This window comes from Lithobates pipiens, unplaced genomic scaffold (assembly GCF_037356315.1).
Source record: "Lithobates pipiens isolate NorthernLeopardFrog02 unplaced genomic scaffold, aLitPip1_a1.2 Scaffold_8, whole genome shotgun sequence".
Classification (NCBI taxonomy): Eukaryota; Metazoa; Chordata; class Amphibia; order Anura; family Ranidae; genus Lithobates; species Lithobates pipiens.
In genome coordinates, this window is record NW_027507903.1 from 86,963,980 (window position 1) to 86,982,194 (window position 18,215).

At 43.1% G+C, this 18,215-nt stretch overlaps 1 protein-coding gene across 5 annotated transcripts in view; it reads right to left on the reverse strand.

Annotated features, from left to right (window-relative positions):
- The window catches only part of SLTM (SAFB like transcription modulator), a 147,328-nt gene that overhangs the window by 15,283 nt on the left and 113,830 nt on the right, over nucleotides 1–18,215 (reverse strand). For all 5 annotated transcript variants that reach the window (XM_077474176.1, XM_077474174.1, XM_077474173.1 and 2 more), the window contains 6 exons: nucleotides 17,596–17,745; nucleotides 17,403–17,512; nucleotides 17,165–17,319; nucleotides 14,712–14,803; nucleotides 13,770–13,927; nucleotides 4,339–4,519 (listed from right to left, as the gene is read on the reverse strand). In XM_077474176.1, coding sequence (XP_077330302.1) covers nucleotides 4,339–4,519; nucleotides 13,770–13,927; nucleotides 14,712–14,803; nucleotides 17,165–17,319; nucleotides 17,403–17,512; nucleotides 17,596–17,745 — 846 coding nt within the window. The remainder of the gene's footprint in view (nucleotides 1–4,338; nucleotides 4,520–13,769; nucleotides 13,928–14,711; nucleotides 14,804–17,164; nucleotides 17,320–17,402; nucleotides 17,513–17,595; nucleotides 17,746–18,215) is intronic.

Below are 18,215 nucleotides of genomic sequence, written 5' to 3' on the forward strand. Positions count from 1 at the left end.
TCTAAAAAAATTTTTTTTTAAATTCCAAGTCAAATTTTTTTACATCACAGAAACCCGACGACATTTTAACTCATTTCCAACCAGCTCCCATCGTTAAACAGCGGCAGGTTGGCTCCCCTGTGCGCATCACCATAGCTATATGGCGGCCGCTTTAAGGGCTATAGTTTAAAAGCACCTCCAGTCCACTGGGGAGACAACATATGACACATAGTCAAACCATGTAACAATTCCTGTAACGAAACCTCAACTATTTTATACATTTGGGCGAGTACCTGTGCTGTCCTGAAAGAATCCAGGAAAAGAACATTAGCAGTAAGATTAGAGGAAAAACTAAGTTACTTACTGGTCACAGTCTTTTCCTGGAGTCTTTCAGGACATCCACCTGAGAAGCACTTACCCTTAGGGTGGGACTAGGGCTTGTAAGACCTTGAGTCTAAAGGTCTGATCCTTTGCAGACCAATGATCCACTTTATAGTGTCTTACAAAAGTGGCGAAGCTGGACAATGCTGCCGCTTTACAAATCTGTGCCGTTGTTGCTCCAGTTCTCTGCCTGCGACGCTGCCACTGATCTCATGGAGTGATAACCGATAGAAGGCATGCAGATCCCAGAGGCCAACTTATAAGCCTGACCAATCGCCTCTTAGCCACCTGGCTATGGTGCTTAGAGGCCATGTGCTCTTTCCTGGCCGCTTAGAGTAAGGAATCTGTGGGCTTTTGTTTCATTCAAATAATGTAGGACGTATTACCTGACGTCGAACATATGGAGCATAATTTCTTGTTTGCTGGATAGATTTGTACAAAATGAATGAAAAATAAAATCTTAGCCTCTGAAATTGGGATTTCAAGAGACTAAATATCCATGGATTGGATGCTAGTTTTCTTTCCTGATACAAGGACAACGCTGAAACTTGACTTTTCAATGTGCTGAGGCTTAGACCTCTATCTGTTCCACTCTGCAAGAACTTGAAAACAGCATCTGAAATTTGTGTTTTAAAGGGGTTCTCTGTACACCATTTGTTATAACATTTTCATACCTTCTGGTAAATGGTGCAACTCTCCATTTTCCTACTTTTCAGCAGTACATCAATTAAGCAGTTTGAGAATCCTTTTGCTTTCAGCAACTGCTCATCAGAAACCAAGCGGCCAGGTTCCACTTTCCACTTGGGGGAAACACACTGGTCCCTGGGAGAAGAGATCCTTCTGGATTGGTAGTAACCAAGGGGATTCTACAGAAAGTTCTTTGAGCATAGAGAACTACGGTATCCTGGGCCAGTATGGTGCAATGAGAATTGGTGACATGTTCTCTAAGAAATTCTTAGTACTGCTGGTAGGAGCACTGGTGGGTGAAAGGCATAACATTTGTTGAATGCCCACTTCTGTGCTAGTGTGTCTACTCCGAGTGCACCACCTTCCCTTTTCAGGGAGACTAAAACCTGAACCTCTTAAGGCAAATAAATCCACCTGAGGCATTCCCCACATGTGTGATCCGTTTGAACACTTCCTTATTCAATACCCAGTCGCCTTCTCTCAACTTCTTTCTGCTGAGGAAATCTGCCACTTTCTTTAATTCCCCTTTTAAAATGTACTGTTTTTGGGCTACATTTTTCTTTCCCCAATTTAGGATTTCCTCTAAGGTCCACAGGGTTCCTTGTTCCTCCCTGCTTGTTGGCAATTACTGATGAATTGTCTGACTTGACATGTAAGTGATGACCGCTTCAGTTCTTTCTGGAAGGATCAAAGTGCTAGAAGTACTGCCTTTAACTCCTTCCAAGTGGATGATCTCAACTCTTCCCCTTTCCAAGTTCCTCGTGTTAGCAGGGACACTAGAGGTGCTACCCACCCTACGCCCTTCGGGTGACTGGTAGGGCCCACATCCGTCCTCTGTTTTCTGATGTTCTCCACAGGGATCTTTTCAACTGTGTTCGTATCAGAAACTGTATGTCTAAGAACTCTTGTTTGCGGTCCCATACATTTAAAATAAACATCTGTAGGGGCCAGAAAATGTTAAGATGCCCATTGTACTGCCAGGATTACTGAGGTTAGTAATCCTAATGTTGACATTATTCACCTTATTGAGCATAGTTTATTGGCCTGTAATGCGATCTAGCACTTTCTTCAACCCTGGCCCAAATAGCAAGTCCCTTATAAATGGGATCCCCCAAAGTTTTTCTTTAGAAGTGCAGTAGTCTTTAACGACAGGGCTCTTCTTGCAGAATTGGATAAAGCGGAGGATCTGTCTGCCATCCATACAGATTCTGCTGAGGAATCGGCAATATGAGCGATGCCTCACAGGACCATGGGGAAAGAGGATAGAATCTGTTCTTGTGCAGTTGCCTCCTCAAAGTGGGCCTGTATCTGGAGTCAGCCAAAACTTTACATATCAGGCTACTAAAAAATTACTGCCATAGCTGGTTTTAGGCTTCCCACGACTTAAGAGGGAGTCCATCCTTTTTTCAATTGCGTCGGACAGGACCCCTGTGTCCTCTAAGGCCAAGTCTGTGTGCCTCGAGACTCGGGAGAAAACGGTCTAGTTTTGGGGTTATTCCAAAACTTTAAATTAGCTTTTGGAAAAAAAAAAAAAAAAAAAAAAAAAAAAAAGTTCTGGGTCCTGCCATTCCTTTATTGCTACTCTACTAAAACCTCACGTAGCGGAAAATTCTTCTCCTGTTTCCCTAATTCCTCACACATTTGGTAGAGATAGGGATTTCTTTCCATTTGCATAGCCAACGTGGTATAAATGGCCCCCCAAGAGATCGTTCACCTCTTCGAGTGAAAGTTTGTATTAGGATGGCTTTCTAGAAACCCCTTCCAGAGCTTCTCCCTCTGATTCCTGGGAGCCAGAGACCGAACTGTCTGGCTCCTCATCAGCCTCTTCCCTGGAGACGACTGGAGGACATGCACTAGTGGATGGTAATACTTGAGTTTTTGGTAACGCTACCTGCTGTGTTGAAGGAGGAGCAGTCTGAAGCTGCAGGATCTGAAACCTTTCAAAAAAGGCTTTTAAAAGATTCAAATGTACTAGAAAGTTCTTTTACTGATGCCGCTAGTTCACTGCACTGCTCAGTGGTATGTTCCTGTACTAATTTGTTAATACATTCTCTACAGAGTGTTTTTCCCCAGGAGTCCAAGTGTAGTCTTACTAGACCTATGAGGGGGTCTGGGTTTGTCTGTTTTGTCCGTAAAAGACATTAAAAAAAATATATAAACCACACAGGCATTAAAGTACTACTTTACATTTCCCTCTCTGCGGTAAACTGCATGCGCGTAGCCTTTTCATGTGGGTTTGCCTTACCAGTTGTTGCGGGTCAAATCAGAAGTGACAGCACCTTCCGCTGGATGTGACGTCACCCGCCTTCCATGCGGTACCAGAGCCTGGCGTGGTCTCTGCACTGTGTACTGCTGCCAGCCTGGAACCGCTGACTAGGCCTGCGCTTCCATCTACCGCACTCGGTAGTGGAAACCGGAGCCCCAAACGCCCCCTCCCCCCACAGGGTCTCAGATGGCTGTTCTAAAAGATTAAGGGGAGAATAAAAACCGCAGAGGTGATCAAATTTTTTTTTTTTTTTTTTTTAATCGTGACCGCTACATGAAGCAAGCATGCAAAAAACGTCTGACTTCTTGTAGTTGTAAGTCTTCGTGGTTTTTCACCTCAATGCAGTCTATGTATTGAGGCAAAAAATAGCTAGCAGTGCAGCAGCCAACCAGTGCCCCCGGCTTACTTATCTGAACCCTCACTCGTGCCGGGGACGAGTACACCCACTTTAGCCAGTGTCTCGTGTCACGATTGGCTAGCAGTGCAGCAATTGGCTCCTGTTGCTGTCAATCAAATCCAATGACGTGTGTGCCGGGGCAAAGTCCAGCATTCGTGTGAATGCAAATGCTGGACTCGGGAGCGTCGGGGGACCCCAGAAGAGGATGCTCGGGGCCACTGTGCAAAAGGAGCTGCGCTATGGAGTGAAGTATGACAAACGATCCTTTACGATCACTTTAAATATGCACGATCGCCCCCAGATCACCAAATCAAAAATTTGAGTGAACACCGTTGGGTGTACAAGCCAGACAACCAGAAACTTCAGAAGAGGACTGGCAATGGCACCCCAAGAAAGGCTTACTTTAAATCATAGTTGGCAGTATATATGCTACTATAATGGCTTTCCATCGTACAGGAACTAAAGGGATTCAACTAATAAACCTAGTTTGAAGCTCCAGAGGCTGGAAAAGTAGTTTTAATTGGAGAAGTTAGAGATTTGCATCGTGACAAATCTTTGTTCGGCCAAACAAAACTATTCCAAATGTTATGACCACTGAAAAAAAAAAAAAAAAATTAAATGCACTTACCTGCTCAATTCGAATACGCTCTCTTTCCAGGCGCTCTCGCTCCATTCGCTCACGTTCCAACTTCTGTCTTTCTATTTCAAGTCTTTCACGCTCCCTCTGTAGGTGGTCAAGTTCTTCACGCTCTCGCATTATTCTTACACGCTCTCTTTCCCGCCGCTCCCTCTCTGCCATGTCCCTGCGTCTTAAAAGAAAAAGAAAAAAAGGGGGGGGCGTGGTTATGTTTAACATTGGACATTAGATCAAAAACAGTGCCATCCTAAAATGAGTTTTTCTCCCCTCTTCAGAAACAGATTAACTCTAAAGAAGAGCGGAGCATGACCTCAGAGGCTGGGAAACCGTAAACTTGCCTAAATAAAGGTGACTGGACCAAACTGGTTAGGTGGAAAAAAAAAAAAAAAAAAAAAACCCCACCACACTAGTGAAAGGGCACCAGAAGTAAATGGAAATAAAATGCACTTTAACACCCAAAGTGTCTCAGGGACCTGCCTAACCTCGAGCACAGAACATGGTTCCAGGAATCTTCTGACCCAACGGAGAGTCCGATGAAGCATTTCATAGCAAGCAGCGAAGGGCCCTCCCATGCAGGAGATGAACAACACCCAGCTGTGCAAACCTCTCCGGCACAGTGCAGAGACTGCCTGTAGGAAAACGCCAGATTCCAAAGCATTACCTTTTAGGGTGGACCACTTGGCCCAGAATAGTAATTAGTGGCAGCCAGCATAAGGACCGAGGTTCTTGTTCGGGGTCACAAAGGACTTACTCCGGAAGGTACTACAGCACCTATCAAAGTCCAAACCAAAAAAAACTGACTCAAGGTGGGGTCCTGTTTGGAGAGCCAGACTGGAGGCTCTGGTAGGGAGACAGCTCAATAAGTGGTGAAGAAACTGATAAGCCATGCCAGGGACTTCCCGGTCTATATAGCAAAATGTGGATATCACTCTCAAAAATAGATTTATAGAGGAAAGGTCTTTTGCTGGTGTAGGGGCCCTGATAGACCCAAAGTCTAGAACACAGCCAGATCCTCCAGATGCAGGGTAGAACACATTACAATAATTCTGATAACAGTCCCTACAAAATCTGAAGTAATGGCATCAGACTGCAGGGCCTCAAAAAGTCTCTTCAGAAACACAAAATGGAACAAGGGGTACACCAGCCTTTTGCATCCTTAGTTTGTGCAGTTGGAAGATTTCCCATTCTTAAAGGGGTGCACTGTCTACATCAGTGGTCTCCAAACTATGGTCCTTTGCTTGCCTTTATCCAGCCCTTGGGACACATTCTCATACTACTACATGGCTCTATTCCTCCCGCTGACATCACGGATGACAAACTACTCCTCTCACCGACACTATTGGAGCACTATAGCATGAAAACTCTGACAGGCTGGTTGTACCCAAGTGGATTGAACAAACCACTTGGGTACAATCAGTCTGCCCATGAAGGCTTTGAATCTCGACCGGTTCAACAGGGACACAAATCATTTATGGCTGGCTTTAATACCTTCAGAAAAAAGAAAAAAAAAAAAAAAAAAAAAAAAAAAAGGCTATTGGGAGTCTGAATAGGTGATAGTAATGACAGTCAAGGTTTGATTTAAAGGCTCTGGAGGAGAAGATACTCTGCAAGAGATAGCGCAGAGGTAAGCTTAGAGGCTCTGCAGGCAGTTTTTCCCTGCAGCTGAGTACAGCTGAAAAGTCTTGAGTGGACAAGGGGGAGGAGTTTGCCTCATTCAATGGAGCAAAGGAAGGCTCAGGAAAACCACATTACAGTAGGGGTCTGGATAACGAGTGCGATTCAATCGGGAGATACCAAGAAAATAAATAAACTTGTATGGGAGAATAGACTGAGCTCACATAGCAACAAGACTGTCATACTAAAGCATTGTTTTCATATAGAGAAATAGAAACAAGTGCACATCCCACTAACAAGCAAACATGTTCAAAGGAAAAAAAAAAAAAAAGTTAATTATTAGAAAAAAACCCTAAAAGGTGCATATAAAAATTGATCACACCCCAAAAAATATTAATGAGGGAATAAAAAAAAAAAAAAAAAAAAAAAAAAAAAAATGTATGCTAATCACAAGCAATCAGTACCAATAAGACCTTACCGATATAGCCCATATGAATTCCAAAGGAGGCAAAAAAATAGGATTTTCCCGACAGCTCCTTTCTTAGACCATCAGGTTGTTACGTCACCTTCAGGAGAGGACTAGGCAGAACATGTTCTAACAAAACCAGAACTTTCTAGTTCCGCCCAAGGGGAGGTCCCTTAGGTAACAACCCCCCAGTCTGCTTCCTGCAGCCTCAGTACGTCAACAAGCAGTATAACGTAAAAATAAATAAAATAAAAATATAGAGGGGAGGGTGCTGTGTCAGTCGGTGAACTACAGAGAAAATAATTTTACGGCGAGTACAAAAAATCCTATTCTCTCATATTCACCGGCTGACGTCCCCAAGCAGTGCTAAAACAAGGGATGGGAAACAGAAAAACTACACCCACAATGGCATGTGGGAAACAGTATAAAAAACTTCACCCACAAAACAGTGGCAACAGCATAGAACTTTTTTTTTTTCTTGTGGGTAAAACAGTTACTCCCAGTTTGAGGAGTACTACCTTACAAACCGCCTCAAAAACTTACGGTAACAAAGGCAACAGTGCATTTACTTAAAAGTAATTTTTTTTTTTGTTAAAAAACAAGCACACGAAAAAAAATTGTGCAATTGCAAATTACATGGCCGCCTTTAAAACTTTGGGACCAAAACAAGCATCAGCCGATGCACTGACATCTACTTTGTAGAATTTTGTAAAGGTGTGACCAGACAACCAAGTTGCCGCTTTACACACATGAGCGGCAGATGCTTGATGTCGAAAGGCCCAAGACGTACGAATAGCCCTCGTGGAGTGGGTCGTGACTGGAAAGGGGGGGCTGATCCACCTGGAAATAGTGGCCAACGAGACCGCCATGCCTTTTTTCAGATCAGCCATCAAAACAAACAAGGAGTCTGACTTCCAAAAGGGAGTTGAAGCCGACAAATACACCCTCAGAGGCCAGTACCACATCCAGGGAATGGAGGGCCACCTCTTTAGAATTTGTCGGTTTATGACACAGAGATGGTAACGCAATGTCTTCATTGATGTGGAACGCCAAAACCACCTTCGGCAGAAAAGAAGGTTGCAGACGCAACACCACCTTATCCTTGTGGATAACCAGATAGGGCGACTTGCAAGACAAGGCCGCCAGTTCTGAAACCCTCCTGGCCGATGTAATAGCCACTAGAAAAGACCACTTTCTGGGAAAGGGTCAAAAGGGATCTCTGATATTTTCAAATGCCAATTTCTGAAGTGCCGATAACAGCAGATTCAGATCCAACGAGGGTAACGGTGGGCGCACTGGAGGAACTACATGTCGGCCCCCTTGAACAAAAGTGCCCACGAGAGTGAGTGGGGACGTAGGCCTTCCAGGTACGATATATATCTTCCGAGAAGATTTCTGTGCTCTCAACATAGTTGGAATCACCGAGTCAGAAAGGCGCCAGTTGCTCAACACCTGGCTCTCAATAGTCATGCCATTAAAACCAGCAAAGCAGAATGGAGAATCGGACCTTGAAACAGCAGGTCCCCTCATAACGGCAGTCGCCAGGGGCGTCCGCCACCAGGCGCACTAGGTCTGCGTACAAGGGACGCTGGGGCCAATATGGGGCAATCAGAATTACTGGAATCCCTTTGGCCTCCACTCTGCAGAGCAGACGCGGTAACAGTTTTAGCAGAGGAAAGGCATAGATCACCTGGTATTGACCCCACGAAGCCAACAGCGCGTCTGACACGTCTGCCCAAGGATCTCTTGTCCTGGACCCTCGGCACCTTGCGATAGAGACGGGGAGGCCAGAAGATCCACGTCTGGAGTGCCCCACTGCCTGAACAACTCCGTATGCAACGCCCATTCTCCTGGGTCCAGCATCTGGTGACTTAAGTAGTCCGCCTGCCAGTTCTCCACTCCCCGGATGAAAATGGCTGACAGGCCCGGTACACGTCGCTTTGCCCACTGAAGGATGTGAGCGACCTCCTGTGCGGTGGTTGAGCTTCTTGTTACTCCTTGATTGACATATGCCACCGCCGTGGTGTTGTCCGACTTATCGACCATGTGGAGAGACAGCCTGATCGCTCGTAGCTCGAACACATTGATCGTTAACTTGGATTCCTCCTCCGACCAGAGGCCCTGGGTCGAATGAACTCCCATTACTCCACCCCAGCCGGTTAGGCTGGAGACCGTTGTGATCACTGTCCAATTCAGAGGTAGGAATGAATTTCCAGACCGAAGTACCGGGGACCTCAGCCACCAGATCAGGGAATCCCTGACCAACTGGCTCACCTGAATCTGCCGATCCAGGGATGACAGATTTGTCCCATTTCTTCAGGATCTTTCTGCAGGACTCTGGTGTGAAACTGGGCATACAGTACTGCCTCAAAGGAGACCACCATGAGTCGCATGCAGAAGCGTAGCGACAACCACTTGCGGTTCATAAAGTTTTACCGCGGCTTTTGGGAGTCTGCAGCTTGTCTGAAGGGAGAAACATTCTCACTTCCATGGAGTCCAGCAGTAAGCCTAGGTATTCCAAACGCTTAGTTGGTACGATCACAGACTTTAGGTTCACCAGCCACCCAAATTCCTGCAGGGTCTGCATGGTGATCGTCACATCCTCCTAACTCTGAGGCGGAAGACGCTCTCAGGAGGCGATAGTCTAGGTAACCCACGATCGTGATCCCGCATTGACGCCAAAACAGGAGCCAATACCTTGGTAAAGACTCGGGGCTGATGCCAAGCCAAAAGGGAGAGCTACAAACTGGTAGTGGGCTTCCCCAACTGCAAAATCGCAGAAACTGATGCCGAAGGCATATGGGTATGTGCAGGTACGCATATGCTGGATGTCCAAAGATGCCAGGGAGTCACCTTGATGGAGTGCAGGGACTACTGAGTGAACCGATTCCATTCTGAACATCTGTACCATTACAAAGCAATTGAGGGCTGGATAGGTCCTAGATTATAGTCCCCAAAAAGGAAGGGGTACGTCTAAACAGATTGGAGTAGAACCCCTACTGGCTCCGGAACTGGTACGATCAGCCAGCGACTCAGCAGGTCCCTAACCACCCCCATTATGGTCTCCTGGCGAGCCGGGAGTACGGCTATGCTCGAGGGCAAGAATCTGTTTGGTGGCCAAGAGAAGAACTATCTTGTAGCCAGAAGAAATCAGTTCACAGACCCATTGGTCGGACAGCCGAGAGATCAACCGGGCTGCAAACTCCCGAATAAATTCTATGCTGCTAATATAATTGATAGCATGCATAAAAAGATTTTTTACAGTAAGTTTTGCATGTTAGAACACACATGAAATATTTTCCACCATTTTGTAAAAGGTACAGCCACCATTTTAGAAATAACTGTCTGCACGTACATGTAAAAACATTAATTCACTTGTGACTTCATCTCTCTAAGGGGTACCTTTAGGGAGTTATGTTTGGTGACACTGGACAGAAACTTTAACAGTTGATGAGCTGAGCAGAAAATCTCAGAATACTTTTATTCTTAAACATATAAAAAAAAAATTTTGCCTTCTAGAAAGAGGAAATGTATCGTGGGAATGGGTCTCCGTTGTATTAGAACATAAATAGATTATAATAGATATTCTGTCTTATATTATGGACTGCATTAGTGAAAGATGCATTTTATATTTAGCGTATCACTCTTGTAGGTAGGGTCCTCATTCTCCCCGGTAGCCCTTGTTATTTTGTCATGTCCTTGTATTATTGTACTGCAAAACAAGAAAAAAGGCTCTTTAAAAGAGCTGCTCATTCAGAAATACGCCTGACAGACATGATGGCAACAAAGAAAAGTGTGACGTATTCCAAAGTAATGTCTCTTATTTGTTAAAAATGGGAGGACTCCGAAGAGCACTTTCACCAAGTTAAGATCCCAAGAAAGCACAGGAAATCAAATGGGGGGAATTATATGAGCAACTCCATGCAAAAAGTCTTGATTAAGGTTTGCAATGCAAGAGATTGCTGAAAGGGGATGTTTAAGCCAGAAACCTGTACTTTTAGGGCCAGATGCTGGTCAGGGCTAGACAGAAGAAAGGCTAAATATAAGAGCTACAAAAAGTACAGTGCCTTGAAAATATTTATTCATGCCCCTTTTTCACATCATTACATTACAACCAAAAACCTAAATGTATTTAAGCCCTGGTTCACACTGAGCTGTGGGAATGAATTCAAGCGAGTTCAGCCGAATCCGGCAGCGATCTCAGACATCTGTGTGGGTTTCTGCACAGATGTCAATGGAAATAGCACCCTGAAAAGCGCAAAAATTAGTACAAAAAGGTACTTTTTGAAATGTGTGGTGCTGCACTGATTAGGACAGGACCACTGGTGCCGATTAAACATGTCAAAACGTAGCAACGTGAACAAGGGCTTACTGAAATTTTATGTGATAGACCAACAAAGTGACACATAATTTTGTAGAAGGAAAATGGTTTTCAAAAATTTACAAATAAAAATCTGATAAGTGACATGCATTTGTATTCAGCCCCGAGTCAATGCTTTGTAGAGCCACCATTAGCTGCACTTACAGCTACAAGTGTTTTGGGGTATTTCTCTATAAGATGTGCAAAGCTGGTAGAGTGAAATTTTTGGCCATTCTTTTTTTGCAAAATACATCAAGCTCTGTCAGATTAGATGGAGAGCATCTGAAAACATTTTCAAGTCTTGCCACAGATTTTCAATTGGATTTAGATCTGGACTTTAACTGGGCCATTCTAATACATGAATATGCATTCCATTGTAGCTCTGGATGTATGTCAAGGGTCGTTGCCCTGCCGGCAGGTGAAACTCCACCCCAGTTGCAAGTCTTTTGCAGACTAACAGGTTTTCTTCTAAGATTGCCCTGTATTCCCTGTGGGGATAGTGTGTTCAGTGTGATGTGCAGTGTTAGTTTTCCACCACAGTGTTTTGCCTTTAGGCCAAGAAGTAAAAATGTTAGTCTCATTGGAGCACCTTCTTTCACATGTTCTCCGTGTCCCCTACATGGCTTCTCAAACTGCAAACGGAACTTCTAATGGCCGTCATTCAACAATGGCTTTCTTCTTGCCACTCTTGCATAAAAAACAGATTTGTGGAGTGCACAACTAACAATGTCCTGTGGACAGACTCTCCCACCTGAGCTGTGGATCTCTGCAGTTCCTCCAGTTACCATGGACCTCTTGACTGCTTCTCTAATTTCTAGCCCGGCCTGTCAGTCTAGGAGGACGCCATGTCTTGGTAGGTTCTGTTGAGCCATACGCTTTCCTTTTTTCAGACGACAAGTTAAACAATGCTACATGATATTCAAAGCGTGGAACATTTTTATATAACCTAACCCCGTTTCAAACGTCTCCACAACTGTATACCTGACCTGTCTGGTACGTTCCTTGGCCTTCATGATGCCATTTGTCCACTAAGGTTCTGGGGGCTTTGCAGAACACAAATTAAATTACACAGATGGACTCAATTTACCAATTACCTCTGAAGGGAAATGGCTTCATTTCATTTTAGTTACGGGTATCAGAGTAAAAGGGGGCTGAATACAAATACATGCTACACTTTTCAGATAGTTAAAAAAAAAAAAATGCTCTCATTTAACCATTTTCTTCCCACTTCACAAATTACGTGCCACTTGGTGTTGGACACAATGATTTTCCACATGGCAAAATGTGGAAAATCAAGGGTTATTCTTTTTCAAGGTACTGTAATAGCTAGGGTTATGTCTGACCTAACACCATGCAAAGGAAGCCTAATATGAGTGAAAGAAACTTTTAGGAGAGTTGGAGTTACTTGCTCTTAAGGTGGGAACAACAAGAGTCATATTTTTATTTGCCTTTCGGACTTGAGTTTCAACAGCCTAGCCATTACAGACAGTGACTGAGAAGTAGGATAGGACAGGGGAGGAGGATTTGGGCCAGCAAGTGTGCTCCTTCTGGAAGAGGTCAAGGCTTGTCAACCAGACGTCAGTATACCAAGTTTTCTGGGCAAATTTTGGCAAGAAAACAATCACCAGGACCCCTTCCTCCACTATTTCTCACATTAGAGGAAAGGTGGGTATGTACCAGATAGAATTTAGTCCAAGGAATCACCAGAGCATATACTGCAAATAGTCAAGGATCCCTGGTCTTAAGCACCAACTTGTTAAGTCTTTTGTAGAAAATTGATGCTGGTATGTCCACATTTGGTTTTCCCCACCTTAGAGATTTTTTTTTTTTTCAAAAAGTGTGCAGAGACCACTTTCCCAGGTTAAAGCACTGACAGCTTAGGAAGTCAGCCTGCTAATTCTCCACTCCAGGAATGTGTACAGCAAAATTTTAAGTTTTTGCACATCAGCGTGCTAAACTTCTGATGCCCCCTTGATATATGTAGGCCACTGTTGTGTTCAACTGTACTCTGGATGATCTTGTAGAACAGAGGTCTAATATTCTAAAAACAATAATGACTTAGTTCCAGAAGGCATGCTGGAAAGGTTTGGCCCCAGTAGGGACCATGCCCCCTGGACAGTGTGAGAGTTGTAAACTTCACCCCAACCTGTGCAAGGCATCTGCTGTTACCAAGCTCCTAGTCCTGTGAAGGAACAACTTTCCCCAAAACTCCAAAGCTTTGGTTTGAAGGTCATCTGTCATCCAGGTAATCTGTAACATGAACACTCTTGGCTCACAGAAGGGCAAGCACCTGTATATAGTCAAGGGGCAGGAGGAGAGCCTGAATGGCAGTGCTGATCTCCTAAAGGAAAATGCAAAAATATTGGTGTGGTGAATACATAGGATAAATAAATAAAAAACCTTCTGAGGGAAGCAATGATTGGATCTTGATTCCATCCTTAATTGTTAAAAACAATAGATTTTAATCCCAGTATTGGAGAGGTGCCTCCATTTAGTTAGGAACTTTAAATAGGTCTGAACAGAAACCTTCAAAATTGGTTTTAAGGAACTAGTATAACCAATCCTTGTCCCAGAAGATGAAGTAGTCATTAAAACATGCCTTTGGAAGAATGGAAAGTAAAAAACAAGGAGGGGCAGAGGCATTTTATTTTTGCACCCCTTTGAAATGATAGATTGGACACAGACATGAGATTTCTTGGCTCCGGAGATGTGCAAATGCTAACGGAATTCACCTCCAATCAGAGAAGTGGGGGGGGGGGAAGAGAACGCCTTCCATTGTCAAGATGGCTTCTAGGAAGGCCTGGCAGGTTAAGGCTTGCCAAAAAATAAAAATAAGTTGTATGGAAGTGCTCTGGTCAGAAAGGGGGTAAATCCTTCCAGGGCTGAAATTAAAAACACTCAGCTTGAAAAATAAAAAATGCCGACTGAATTAAAAGTTTTTTTAAAAATATTTTTAATACAAATAAATATATATATAATTACCTTCTTAGTTCCACAGCTCTGTGGTATCTCTGCAATCGTTGCAGACGTTCAACATTCTCTCTAAGCCTTTGTGCCTTCATTTTTTCAAATGTCAAGATGTCTTTTTTGTCTCGGAACTTCATTTTGTTCTGAAAAAACCTCTCTCTATTATTTCTCATCTAAAAAAACAACACATACAACCTGGTTAAGCCTATAAAAAGGACACTTAATATTAATAAAAAATAAAATAAAAAAAAACACCCTTTACACATACTAAGCTACTACACATTTTAAAAAGCAACCAACGCTATCAGTTTTCAGTCACAAAGATTAAAGCAGGCAGGTCATAAGTGTCCTTTTGATTGTTTTGCTTTGTTATATTAGGATCTAGTTCTAGAGTTTGTTCCCCACAACTAGGTGGCAGTGTATTAAAGAGGAACTAAACCCATTGATTTTTTTTTTTTTTTTGAAGCACACGTTTACATTCCCGGTGAACTATCACATTGTGTCCCCCATCTGATATTGTCCGCTGTGAGCTGCGCATGCGCAGTACACAACACATTCCGAAAATAGCCGAAGATGAACAGCGCCTGCGCTGTGAGTCCAGGTTCTAGCCCCAGCATCCAAGTGGACATAGAGTTGGATGGTGGGGCTAGCACCTCCACTCACGGCGCAGGCGCCGCTAATCTTCGGAGATTATCCAAATCTCCTTCTGCTCCGTGCTACGCCTTGTTTACTGCTACATTCAGCACAATAAGGTTACTGGCACCCAACAGAACAGAGGACGTGGTCAAGTGTGCTGTGGAGTTCAATATCTACAATAAATTCAAGACAATCCGACTAGTGTGGAGCTGGGGGTCTGGGTATTTAGGTGGAGTGTGAAACATGCAAACAAATTTACTAGGATGGGATGTTTTAACACAGAAAAGTCAAAATGTAGAGAGAAATGTGGTAATGACTTACCTTATCAAAACGGCCTCTTCGCATCTGTGGCCTCATGTAGAATTGATCTCCTTTAGTCTGATCTATTACTACCATCTGCCCAGGACTTTTACCTATCAAAATATTAAAAAACTGATTTCAACTATCTGACAAAAAGCAATTAATGAGCATTGTAATGTTCTGAACAGCACCACAGTGAATCATTTATTAAATCTACCCACAGCTTGCCATTACCAGACATGAAAAGCATACATCAAGCCAGTCAAATCTGCCTGCCACAAACTCTAGTGGGGAACCCATCAAAATGTGAAATACTCTGCCACTGTTACGTATTTGGCATGTTGTGAATAAATATTTCAATGAAATGCACAAAAATATTCTTAGCGGCAGAGGCATTCCAAAAACAAAAACCCAACCACTTTTGAACCGATTGTCGTATGTTTTCTAACAGTGGTTTTTAAATATTCTAGCAGTACATGATTTTGACAGATGTTGTCCTCCCCCCCTACAGTCCTTGGACACTGACAAGTCCCAGAGGACTGCATCCACCACTCATGATACGCAGCATGACTTATGCATCTGAGTGGACACCCAGCTGTGAAGACACAAGCTGCCAGGAATCGAAAACAGCGGGCAAGATCGAATTGTGGTGAGCACATCGCTGGATCATGTCGAGTGGCTCTAGTCTCTGCTGGTGGAAGCCATCCATCTTCATTGCCAATCTTCCCTCTGGATCGGGGGGTGGGTCTTGGGTGGTAGGTCTTTACTAGGTTTTTTTTTTCCCCTTTATCGTAAAAAAAAAAAAAACGCCAAGTACCAAAGCACAGCTCTAGCTGTGCCAAAAATATAAATTCGGATACCCTGTTTAATAACGACAAAAAATTATTCTATCAGTGTTGAAAACTGAAAAATGGCTGGTAATGAAGGGATTTTACAGGCCGATACGCTAGTAAAGCATTAGTTAATCTTTGGGAACATGTTACGTTACATGTGCCATACGTTTTTGGGGAGGATATAACGTAACATGTTCCCAGGATGCAAGTGGAGATCTCCCCAAATTTGCTGTCACAATATAACAAACACCCAGCAGTGTCATTTATCCACAGATTTCTATGAATGGGAGAGCTACAAGTAATTGTCTTTACTGCTGTGGGCTTGTAGTTCTTAATGGACTACCACAGCGCTGTTGAGTGCTCTAGGTAGTTCATGGGTTTTTTTTCATTATTAAAATTCAAAAAGTGACGCTCCTTTTACATAGATGCATTACAGAGTGTGATAGATATCACTCTGTGTAATGCATCTATATAAAAAAGGAGCCTTTTAAAAATTTTGAAGATGATGGCTTATAGCTAGTGAAAACTCAAAATTCAGCAACTCTGAAAATTTGATTACTACACAAGAATAAAAAAAAAAAAAAAAAAAAAAAAAAAAAAAAAGAGGACTGTTGGATTACTAAAAAGTATGTCCATGTACAGTATAGTATGCACTCAATACTTGGTCAGGGCTCCTTTTGCATGAAGGCAATTAGGCTTCGGCATTGCTGAGGTGTTATGGAAGCCCAGGTTGCCATGATAGCGGCCTTCAGCTCATCTGCATTGGTTGGGTCTGGTGTCTCATCTTCCTTTTAATACCCCACGGATTCTCAATAGTTTAGGTCAGGCGAGTTTGGCAGTGATACAATGATCATTAAACCAGAAATTGGTAATTTTGGCAGTGTGGGCAGGAGCCAAGTGCTGCTGGAAAATGAAACCAGCATCCCCATAAAACTGATAAGTAGAGGGAAGCATGAAGTGCTCTGGAATTTCCTCGTTGAGAGTTACGCTGAATTTGGACTTGATAAAACACAGTGAACCAAACACCAGCAGATGACATGGCTCCCCAAATCCTCACCGTTTGTGGCAAATTTGGCATTTTTTTGGAAATCAAGGTCTGGAATTAGAGCGGAGAGGCACAGAATCCAAATTGCATCAAGTCAAGTGTGGTTTCCACAGTCAGTGATGATTTGGGGAGCCATGTCATCTGCTGCTGTTGGTCCACTGTGTTTTATCAAGTCTAAATTAAGTGCAGCTCTCAAAAAGGAAATTCTAGAGCACTTAAAGCTTCCCTCTGCTGACCAGCTTTATGGAGATGGTGGTTTTATTTTCCAGCTGTGCTTGATTGGCCAGCAAACTCGCCTCACCTAAACCCCATAGCCAATCTGTGGAGTATTGTCAAGAGGAAGATGAGACACACACAAGACCCAGCAATGCAGATGAGCTGAAGGCAGTTATCAAAGCAACCTGGGCTTCCCTAATACCCCAGCAGTTGCACAGGTTGATCGCCTCCATGCTGCATTGATTCATGCCCCGCACAAGTATTGAAAGCATACTATACATGGACATAATTTTCAGTGAGCCAATATTTCTGTATTAAAAATCTTTTCAATGGCCTTATGCAATATTCTAATTTTTGGAGAACACACACAACCCTCCTACCTGGCCTCTTCCTTTCTTCGTTCTTTTTTGTTGGGTCTTGAGAGCCTCCAGCTGCATCCTCGCTCTTTTCTTTGCCATCTTTCTTGGTGTCTTTGATGTCTTTCTTCTCTGGCTTGTCGGATTTTTTGTCATCTTTTTTTACTGAACTTGAAGGCCTTAAAAAACAACATACATGACAAACTGCTAGGATGGGATCACGTATTGCTAACTCACACAAAAAACATGTAAAGATCCTTACTTGCTGCTTTTATCACCTCCTGATGACTTCTTCTCACCAGATGTTTTGCCGGAACTACTTTTGTCATCCCCCTCTTTCTTTTGGTCTCGCTTGGAAGGATCGCTCTTCCACTAAGATAAACAAGGATAAGTAACACTTCATAGCAACAAATCCCAAACAAAAAGTCACAGGAAGACTAGCCCATCCTACTTACCTTTTCTACAGATATCTGTTGTCCGTGCAATTCTGTACGATGAAGGTGAGATATGCACCTGGACACATCGGCACTGGATGACATGGTAACAATTCCATAGCATTTTGCCCCTGGACTCTTTGCATTGGTTACTACTTTTGCACTAAGAACCTTAAAAAAAATTAAATAGGATTTATAATAAAACATAAGACACAAACGGCCTTGATATTGCTAACAGGCAAGCTTATGATACAACTTGCTCAAATCCTCCACACAGTTATCATGCATTTGTTGTACAGTACATGTTATATATGCATTACCGATCTAGAATGGTTATATAAAAAAAAAAAAAAGTTACAATACGAGAACTGACTTGTGCCAATTAACAAATCCAACAGCATTACAGAAAGAAATGGCTCAGAAGTGAACAGCCAAACTATTTAGTATTTTAATATAATAAAACCATATTAAACTTCATAGAACACCCATGGCACATAAAACAGTGCTAAAGCAGACAAACATGCCTAAATTGAACCCAGTATGAAAAAATAAAAATACACATTTGTGGGGGCATAATATTTCTGAATAAAAAGGCATACACATTTGTTTTTAGCCTAGTAAAGCTCCTTCAAGTATCTGGG